This window comes from Telmatherina bonti (genome assembly GCF_933228915.1).
Source record: "Telmatherina bonti genome assembly, chromosome: 1".
NCBI classification, from domain to species: Eukaryota; Metazoa; Chordata; class Actinopteri; order Atheriniformes; family Telmatherinidae; genus Telmatherina; species Telmatherina bonti.
This window is the reverse complement of record NC_136619.1, coordinates 36861398-36872182: the sequence shown is the minus strand read 5'-3', so window position 1 is coordinate 36872182 and position 10785 is coordinate 36861398. Positions and strand designations below refer to the sequence as shown.

Here is a 10785-nt window from a genome sequence, read left to right as displayed (position 1 = left end):
TTGTTTGGACTTTGGGCAGCATTTTACTGCGTTGAACTGTTTTTTGTTTTTTTGTTTTTTTTCCAAAAGCAGACTGTGATATGAACACTCGGCCTCAGGTGCTGGGAGCTTTCTTCCAAAATGTAGGTGCACTTAAATCTTCTAAGGTAAAAGCCTGACTCTGAAAAATGTGGTCTGCATACAACCACTGTCTGACAAAAAGTCTTCCACATGAAAAAAAAGAGTTTTTGCATTTTTTTTTGTTCAAAAGACACCTTCTTTTTTTGTTTCCAGAAAGGTTTTCAGTTTGAAAACATGACAAACATTTCTCTGTGTTCATGTATAATGAACTGTATGAATGGAAAAAACATTTGCAAGAACCTTTCAAGGACATGTCCACCAGGTTTTTTCAGCACCCCCCCCCAATTCCTCTGGCTTACTATTAGCTCATGCTTCATGGTAGCCATCTTCGCTCCAATCTGCAAAATCCTGAGGCGACTGAGTCCAGTGACCTGTATGCAGCAGCAGCAGCAGCAGCAACATTTATTACCACCATGAAAAATAAAAAAGACAAAGTTTGGGAGTGTGGGGAGTCAATGACCTGCATAATAATTCAGCAGCTGCATAAAAACACAGAAACACTGTAAATATTTATTAGAAATAAGAGTTTGTGGTGACTGCTTCACATATGAGGTTATAAAAGCACTTAAATGTCACTCTCCAGTACTTTTAGGGAGTTCAACAGTTACCACTAACTGAGAGTTATCTGTTGGTTATTATATAAGCTCCTCTGATTGGATGGCAGCCAATTCTAACCTGCCGGTTTTCCCGATACCAGCTGGCAGCAAAAAAGACGAAAGCTGTTTGGCTGGAGGGCAGATGATGCGTGTCATATTAATGCAAATGTTTTCATGCACAGAGTGCCTTCAAAATAACAAACAATGTGGTCATCTCTGTCTTATGTTGGTCCTGGATTTCTGTCCAAATTGTTTTTACTGAGCACATCTCCCACACACATCAAGATTTCTGGCTGTACACACTTACAATATTTGTGTTACCTTGCATCCTTTTGACTAATTTACTTGATCCAGCCGTCTGCCTTTTTTTTTTTTTTTTTTTTTTTTTTTTTTTAAGTCAGCCGGTCCTTAATAAATGTTGCTCTTAGATCACTGATACAAGAGTGGAAAGATTTATAAATTATTTCTGAACCTTTTAAAACACTCCAGCAAACTCAAAAGGTGTCCATAAGCTTTTCCTGATAGCCTCAGAGAGCTTTTTAGATCTTGATATGATAAAAGAACACACTTCAGTGTGGAAAAAGAGCACCAGACCCTGAATGTTCAAATTTAAAGTCAGTTTCCACATGTCACTGCCTACGGAGGTTACAGATTGGCTTCAGCCATTCTTGAACTGCTGATTAAAATCCATGGATTTTGATGGTGTTTCATCAAGCTGGCCTGATTTCTTCATTTTTACCTTTCGTCTGTTTGGAAAAAGCTAAAAAAAAAAAATGCATGTATAGCATCATATTCTTTTGAAAAGAGGAGGATTTTCAGAGGTGGAGGAACTCTCGTCAGTATGCAGCCCAGAAGGCAGTTGCTCTCAATTCCACAGTGTTTTGTTGTTGTGGATTGTCCTGAGTAATGATGGCATTGTGGAAGAGATGCTGCAGTTTGTTTCTATAAATGCTCTTTTAACCTTCAGCAGGTGTTATTGTTTTCCATTAAAAGATCGGTCAGGAAACCCAGATGGTGTAGCCATACACATAAACATATGTATCTCTGTCACCGTCCACATGAAAGATCTAAAATAACTTGTAGGTTCAGAGCAACAAAGCGTTTTTTGTATTAACTGTCCAGCTCTTTCATTTTTGATTAACTTCAGGGATATGTTTACGCTTGCAAGAATTCCCCTGCAATTCTATCGTATTTAAGCAAGAAAATGTAAAACCGTTGTCATAATCCGGTCGTTAAACCTGAAAAATCACACAGAGGAAACAATATCAGCTGAAACTTCTGCTGAGAAGAAAAACCTGCTGGATTCATTCTGGCATGACTGCTTTGTCTGCAGTATTTTCACAGCAGGAACTGTCAACCTCTGCACACCAGCTCAGCAGCTCCAAGTGGAAATGCATTTGAGTTAATTAGGCTACATATGATCACAATCGCATATCTGAAGATGTAATATTTGAAAGCAATCTGCTCTCAGTTTATAGATCGGATGCTTCAGTGTAATCCCACAACTGGGTAATGACGGTAAAAATAGGAAGATGAGATTCATTCAATACAAACTAGACTTTAACACTGTAGTGCTGAATGAGGGGAAGATGGCCAACCAATTCCAGCTTGTAGCTGTGTGTGTGTGTGTGTGTGTGTGTGTGTGTGTGTGAGAGAGCAGTAAATCATTATGTCACTTAATGATTGACACTTGTGTGTAGGAGATCAAAGTTTGGCTTTTGTTTGATATGTTGGGAAATGCGATCAATTTTACATCATTTTCATTTTCAGCAATGGTCTGTTTTTTAGTTCAGCTTATATAAACACTTCCTGACACATGTGCCTTCATATCCTCTGAGATTTTTATCATTTCTGTTGAAACGTCATCGTTTTTCTCAAACAAAACTCGCCTTCTGTTTCCTAACCTGTTTCCAAAACTAGAGTTTCACTTCCTGTTTGGTTACGTTGGGGATTTGTTTTCTTTATTTACTTAAGTGGAATCTTCAGGGGGCTGCACGGTGGCACAGTGGTTAGCACTGTGGCCTCACAGCTAGAAGGTCACTGGTTCAATCCTTGGCTGGAGAGGGGTTTGGTCAGTGGCCTTTCTGTGTGGAGTTTGCATGTTCTCCCCGTGTATGCGTGGGTTCTCTCCGGGTACTCCAGCTTCCTCCCACCATCCAAAGACATGCATGTTAGGTTAATTGGTTACTCTAAATTGCCCCTAGGAATGAGTGTGAGCATGAGTGGTTGTTCGTCTCTCTGTGTGGCCCTGCAATGGACTGGCAAGCTGTCCAGGGTGTACCCTGCCTGTCGCCCAATGCCAGCTGGGATAGGCTCCAGCTTCCCCGCAACCCTGAATTGGATTAAGCGGTTTAGAAAATGGATGGATGGATGGATGGATGGATGGAGAATCTTCAGGTTTCTTATATTACTGATAGATGTCATGCTGTTTTGACCAATTCTGTATTAATTTAAGTTTTTTAAATTGATATATTAATGTAAATTTCACATTTTTGTCTTTCTTTAGAATTTACATTTATTTTGCTTTTGTAAAATTAAAAACTCTAACAACAAAACTTGAATTAAATGAAAATTCTTGGGATCCTTATTTGTTTTAGCTCCTTATTTGGAGCTAAAACATGTATAACTGCTGCACAACGATCCAATGCAGCTGGAGAATTTGATGATGCTTCTAACTGACTGCAGCCAGGTTAAAGATTGGTTGAAACTGGATCTCCTGGCGTTCACAGGGTTCTTTTCAATCAGTCTTAGTCATAACCAAATGAAGCTGTACTCTCTCCTTCAGGAAACAAAGACAGCTCTGAGAGGGAGTGGCTGTATGGAGCAACCTGCTGGCGATTTTACCTGGAGGTCCTCGAGTTTGCATGCTCAGACAAGTCCCTTTGAAACTCTCACACAACAGTCATGCAGGTTACATGTGAATGTCATTCAGGTCATAACTGTGACTGCTGATTTAGAGGCTTATGACTTCAACAATGCTATCAAAACACAAAATAAAACTAAGACTTCGCCCGTTATGGCATAAAACAGAAGAGTAAAAAACAGCATTGAGAAGATACATCCTTTTAGATGCTAGCTATTTTAGCCAATGAAACAAGCAAGAAACTAGTGGACAGACAATTAGAAATTAGGCTTTTATTGCTTAATCAATCAACTAAAGTAAGATGCTTAACAAATACAGCGTCATAACTTACACCTAACTTCCACATGGTCAATTTTCACATGGAACCTGGTTTTAGTCCATTTCTGACAGACAGAAACATTGTTAGATGTTGCCAGTTATCCTTCTGTAGCCTGAAGGGGAGCACTGTTTCATCCTAATGTTATCTTTTTATTTTACCCCTGTCACTACAACCTGCTACTTTGTTAGGAATCACAAGGGTTATTCTATATTTTTATAGAATAAGAAACATTTTCTTTGAAAAAAAAAAAAAGTTGTGTTGACATTTTCAGCTCAGCCATAATGATATTTCCCTTTACAGCTCTTTTGCTACCAGTTAAGAGAAACCACTATATCCAAAAGGGATGCTTTCCCTGTGCATGCAAAACTGACGAAGCAGATTCCTGACTAAACTCTACATGACAAGCTGGGAGTGAGAACAGGCTGTCAAACCTCACAATCAGGCACCAACCTTAATCCTTTGGTTGGGCGTTCGCAATAAGCCAGTGTTTTAAATCCTGTGGATGTTTGTTTAGGCATTTTTACCATCAATTGTTTTGTTTATTAACTAATCTCCATGATTTATATTTATTGCCTCTTTTCCCCCTCCGCTGTCTCCTGTTCGGTACTTATCCAATCCTACAAGGCTGTCTCCCTCAATAATTATGACTAAGTTTCAACATCCTTCTCACAGTTAAAGCCTTAATAATAAATCTAACATTTACTAAACAATTTATGAAATTAAAAGTATTATTAATAATAAGAACTGAAACATTAAGATGTAGAAACATTGGAAATCCTTGAAGTCCTTCTTAAAGACCAGTTTTTCCTCTCTATACAAGTCTACCCAGCAAGAATCTTTATTTTAAAAGCCTCCAGATTTTTCAGTTTATGAAAGAAGAAAAGCTTTTGATACACTCACACATTTCTTTATAATGACCTAAAAGAGGAGAAAGTCTTCATATTTCCTTTAAATATTGATGCAGATATTATTCATCTGACTGATTGCATATAGAGTAATATCTTAAGGCAAAAAAGGGTATAAGATTGACTTGACAGATGATTGCTGCAGAGCTGATTTGAATGGAGATCTCTCATCTTCTTTGTGTGCATGGCTCAATAAATCAAAGTGTCTGAAATACATCATTATAGAGACTTAAATACAACTTGTGGAGAGTTCGACGCACTCCTGGGTCGTTTTCACAATGATCCTTCTTCATCATAGTTCCATATTTTATCAAACATTTTGTACACTAACCATGCTTGCTGTCCTTAACTTTGCCATCAGAACTAAATGTGCAAACCGTAATAAGGCTATAATTGTGCATGGGTGATGTAGGGAAAAGACTGTGAGTGTATACACACAGTCACCTCTAATCCTTTAGAGGTGTAACAATACACTTATCAACACCAATAAACTGATTCAATGATTCACCCCATGAGCATAGATCCAAATGAAAAATATCAAACACAATAATCATGTTTGAGATGCATTAAGACATAACATGTCCAACTGTTTCGTTTTTTTCCTAAAAATCCAAATGTTTAATGTAACTTGATGACAAAAATACTAATATCAAAAGGTGAATAGTTGTGATAATGGTAGGCTGTACCACTTTAATCATAATAACAAGGTTGAAAAAATATTAGGTGATACTTTATAGGAGCATGTTTCCCAGAAAAGCCTGCTTTATAGTAGAATCATGTAACTTCTCATGAAAACACGTTTAGAAAGTAAAACAGAAAAGTTTTGTTGTGTTCTGTCTTTTCATTTAAATGTTCACAGATTCGGGTGGATGAAATTGCCATGATTTGACTAAGGCCTCCAGAGTGAAATTTTCTTGCAACGCAAGACCAGTCCTGTCTGTGTAAACAGGAAAGGAGTTTTTAGGTGATTGTAACATCTTTTACATCATCTTGTACTTGCGCAAACCATGTTTAACACACGGAAAGCACAACTACAATGGTGAACCTATGTGTCATGTTTGTGCAGCTTTTATCATTTATTTGGGCTGGTGAAGCAAAACTTAGTAAATAAAAAAAAAAAAAAAAAAAAAAGTTATGCCCACTAGAAAAGCATATAGGTTACATGGGCCAGATAACTAGCAGTTACCAACTCTTCTGTTGTGTTGCATTCATTAGAATGTAGCAAACACCTTAGTATATCATTAAAGTGCTACTTCCCACTAGAACCCTGGAATGTACATTGCATTGTTTTTGGTCCTATTTGCATTGTCATCCTACTGTTTTGTGATTGTGTAGCAATTTTTTAACTACAGAGAAAAAAGTGTTGCATGGAAATGTTGGTTTAACAAGAACCTGAATCTCTCAGCTGGTCTGGGAATGCCTCCAGGAGAGACACGTCTGGGTCTGATGGGGCTACTGCTCTATAACCCATTTATGTTTTAGCAATAGAGTACGAATGAATGTTAATTGCTTTGTCTTTCTATTTCTTTATTAGTACCATATAATTGCAGGGAAATTTAGAACGGAAATTACTTTGTTGTAAGCAACTGGAAAAAAATGTGAAAGCATTGCATGAACTGAATAATGTAGGCCAAACATTATTGCTGTTTACTAAAACAAAACAATGAAGTTAGACAATAACAAAAAGATGCAGCAAAGTGTGAATGCATATTGCTGTGTTAACATGAACAAACAAAAAGGTTGACTTGGTCACAGCATCACAGGGGATTTAACAGTTTTGTCTTTACAGTCTGGTTTGTTGTTTCTGCATGGGCTGCATTCAGACCTTCTGCCCTTGGGACAGCAGGCTCAGCTACCAAGACAGTTGTGTTGAACACCGACTACATTACAATACCAGACAGGTATGATGTTGCAGAGAGACCTCCTTTGGGAACTAAAGCTGGGTCAGAGCTCGTGCGCCACTCCCTGCCAAGTGAAAGGATTTCTGCTTCTCCCATCTGGAACAGTCAGCACTATCCTCTCCTTTGCATTCATTGTTATAGATTCAGCAGACCAGATTAAAACACTCAGTGTAATGTCGGAAGTCAGTGCTAAATTTCACCCGCTGTAAGGGACAGACGCCCCTTCGTCGATCCAGTCAAACAGCTGATGACGCATGACGTAATGACGTCGCACGCTGTTGACGTTACGCTAGTAACGACAAACTTTGTTGCTTCGTTTTAAAGGAATTTAAAACATTAAGAGCGGTAAGTATTTCTGTCTTTTTGTGCACTTAGAAAACATTTCAAGCTACCGTTTAAAGTTGGGGTAATAACAAATTTGCAAGTGCGCAAAATGATCTATTTTTAAGGAGGTTAGCCACTGCTATTAGCACGTGGCTTACGTGTTATTTGATAAGAAAACAAACATTTTCCTGTAATAAAACAGCATTAGAATTACATTTATATACCAGTAATAGCATTATTTTTTTAATGAGTCAGTTTTAAAATGGTATTATTATCCGCGGGCACGGAAACACAAATAGCCACATGTTAGCTCTTTTCCCGAATCACTTTAAACTCATCCAAGAAAATAGACATAATTTTTAATTTGTGTTGAAACTGGATCAGCTTTGGTCACGAGAGTGAGTGTGCTTATGTTTAACATAAACAGTTGTTGTTTAAAGGGGCTGACTAGTCAGTAAAAGGTTTCATTAAGTGTCAAAGAACTGAAATGAGTAGTGTTATTTAATTTGTCAGTGTTTTTAATGTTGTGGCTGACCGTAGCAAGTAAATACAGGTAAACAACACGTGTAATAAACAGCAAGCCACGTGTTACCAAAACAAACATGTAGAATCAGTGCTGTTTGTCTGCATGATTTTATTCTACCTTTGGGGAAATTTAGTTTTTCAGCTAAATAAAGAACCTTTTTACATTTTAATGCAACTCATTTTCCAAACCCGTCAAAGGGCTTATGAGATGTCTAGTTTCCATGTTTTTCAGCCTGTCTTCAGTTTTAAAACCGTAAATAATGACCTTAATATGTGTTTAACCTTTTTCACATATGGTATTCATCCAGAAAATGTTCAATATCAACAGAAATTAACATCACAAACTGAATTGTTAACATATTTTTTTTTTGCAAGGCAGTTATTTGTATTAATTATTTTATTATTCCATAAGTATTTTTTAACTATGTATTATTGTGGATATATATGTGTTTGTTTTTATTTTACCTAATTAATTTTCATCTTAAGTAAAGCATGATAACTTTACTGACACCCCTGTTGTCAAACACTTACCTAAATTTCAAGATTTTATTTACTGAATCTATGATTTGCATAACACAGTATGCAATTCTTTTCATACTCCTCCATGTGTGTGTCTTGACTTGTAGCATATGTAGGGAGAGCTCTAAAACACTTTTGTATTTGGAAAAATGAATCATTCATAAAACTGGATGCTTTAAAAGATTCTCATCAAGTTACAACTGGCCCTTGATTTGTCATGGGTTGTTTAAAAATGTTCATATCTGGGTCAAACTGAGAAATGCATAAATAAAAAATACTACTATCATAGATTTTTATTTTCCAGATCTTAATTTTTTAGTTGATCAATGGACCATTTTATAATTGCTTCAGATTGTGTTATGAAATAATGAAAAATAGCCTGCATGAATTAGTGAAGGTCAAGATAACTTCTGCACATTTCTATGCAGATAAAGATCTGTGGTGTAAAATGATTAAAAATGCTGAAGAAGGAATTTTGCTGAGGAGAAGCTGGAGTTGCTGACAAGTGGGTCGTAAGATAAATTCTTTAAGTTTCATTATGAAAATGTTCCTGATTGTTATGGATTGTTTAAAATGCATTTAAATAGAAACTTTCCAAAGAAAAATGTAAAGTTAATGCACATTAAAAATTCTATGGTGCAGGTTTTTAAATAGCTTCCGAGCTAAAATGAAGTTTAAATTCAACAGTGGTGAGTCTGAATATGTTCCTTTATGTAATTAGATACATTCTTTATGTATTAACTAAATAAATGCCTGAAGCTCATAAACAATCTCAGTTCACAGCAGCAGCACTAACAAGGTTCTTTCCAATGCAGATGTTTCTGCACTTATTACCAGGTCATTGAGTAATCAGTGGCTCATTCGTTGTCACGACGACAACTGATTTACTTCAATATGACAAATAACGAGCCTAATTAGTCACTCAACCAATTCATCAGTCTACCACTTACACATTTACTTATAAATTTGTTCATCCAGTCACATTAACACTGGAATTTCTAAATATGTAGCTTGCAATCCTTTATCTTATCTCATACTGTGCCTTTAACAAGTACTTGTTTGTAGTATGATTACAAACATGATTATCAGGCTGTCAAGATTTCCAGAGAAATATTAGCCTTCAAATTTTCTACAGTTCCCTGCTGCACAATCCAAATATTAAAACAGCAGATACTCAGTGACAGATGCAAGCGACTGTAGAGCTGCTACTAATGTCCTTGCAGCTGCTGTGCCCACAGGAAACTGTTGAAATGAAAGGCATTCTTTCATGGCTGGTTTTGCTGATTATTTTTCACATTGACAGCAAGTCTCCATTTTAGAAAGGGAAAAAGTCTTTTGCATGTCTTCATGAAAATGGATGGCCGTGCTTTGTGTTTCGTATTGACACTCGGATGCAGCTTTCTGCCAGACTTCTCCGAAGAGCAATATCTTTAATATTTGTTTTCTGTGGTGTGATTTGATATGAAGGTTGAATTTAAAAATCATCTTAGCATTTATTGAAAACAAAAGTTCAATCTTTTGAACATATTTTCTAAGGCTGCTCCATCAAGAATAACTGCACACATAAGAAAACAATGAAATGCTGTATATTAGGGTTTGTTTTTTCTTTTACCATTTTAACCCCTTTAATTCAGGTTATATTTTGCAAAGAAATGCCTTAAAAACATTCCCAACGTAAAGTAAAAATTGCTCAACAATAATTACATTCATATTTTCTCCATGGACATCAGAGGAGTCCACAGACTGCATTCCCTGTGTTTAAAATAAGATGTCTTTTACTGTTCCTCAGTAAATTGCAGTCAAGCTGAGAAGAGGTGTAAAATGTTTCGACACAGGATAAAACCATGCAATCAGTAATCTTAAGCAACAACATATTTTCTTTGTGTTCATGTTTGCACTAAAATCTACTTTTGTTTTTTCATCTTTATCAGGGCTGACTGTGTTTTAAGGCGAAGACTTTCCATACAACATATTATAAAAGCTAATTTCTTTTGCCTTAGAAACAGATTCGTGGAATGAATGGTGTAAACGTTGGTTTACCTGGAAATTGAACATAGTAATGGTGGCTTTGCTCTGGAATAAAGAGTTTCCTACTCTTGTTTAGGAGGAAAAGAAGGAACAGAAATTCCTGAGAAAAGGAAATGCCATCCGTCTCATCTTCCAAGTTATTTCCACCGTACTTTCTTCCTGTTGGAAAAGTGTCAAAAACCAGAAAGGATTGAAGGAAGATTATTTCCTTATGAGTCATAAGCATTAATTATGTATTATATAACAGCAGAATCGTTGTTAGTGCAACCGTTTCCCAGACATTATCTGTTAACATATTAAAGTATTGTATAATGTGGTCATCTTATAATCTGGTCATACTTCTTACAGGAGATGTCAGCTTTGTGTGGGACCAGCACTGACTGGCAAGACGGAGGTCAGGAGGCCACAGAAACTCAGGCAAGTATTACCCTCAAGAAAAAAAAAATGGAAATGCCTTTTTACTGAATTGCAACACCAATTCCAAAGTGTTGGGATCAAAATACAGAAATAGAATGAAACAATTAGCTAATTTACAAACCAGCACATTATTTACTATTTAATTTAAATTGGTGGGATTGGGGTTACCAGTTACTGTCAAAGTGGTACTTCAAGAAAAGAAAAAAACACAGCTGAGATCATTATGTAACTAACTAGATTGATTGGGAACATGTCAATATCATAGAGA

The 10785-nt window shown here is 36.5% G+C and overlaps 1 protein-coding gene across 1 annotated transcript in view; it reads left to right on the top strand.

Moving 5' to 3' along the window:
* The first annotated feature begins 6932 nt into the window (after window positions 1-6932).
* apip (APAF1 interacting protein) overlaps window positions 6933-10785 on the top strand; it is a 15134-nt gene continuing 11281 nt past the window's right edge. The window contains exons 1-2 of the mRNA XM_079238759.1: window positions 6933-7049; window positions 10449-10517. Of these exons, the coding sequence (XP_079094885.1) occupies window positions 10452-10517 (66 nt within the window). The 5' untranslated portion in view covers window positions 6933-7049; window positions 10449-10451. The remainder of the gene's footprint in view (window positions 7050-10448; window positions 10518-10785) is intronic.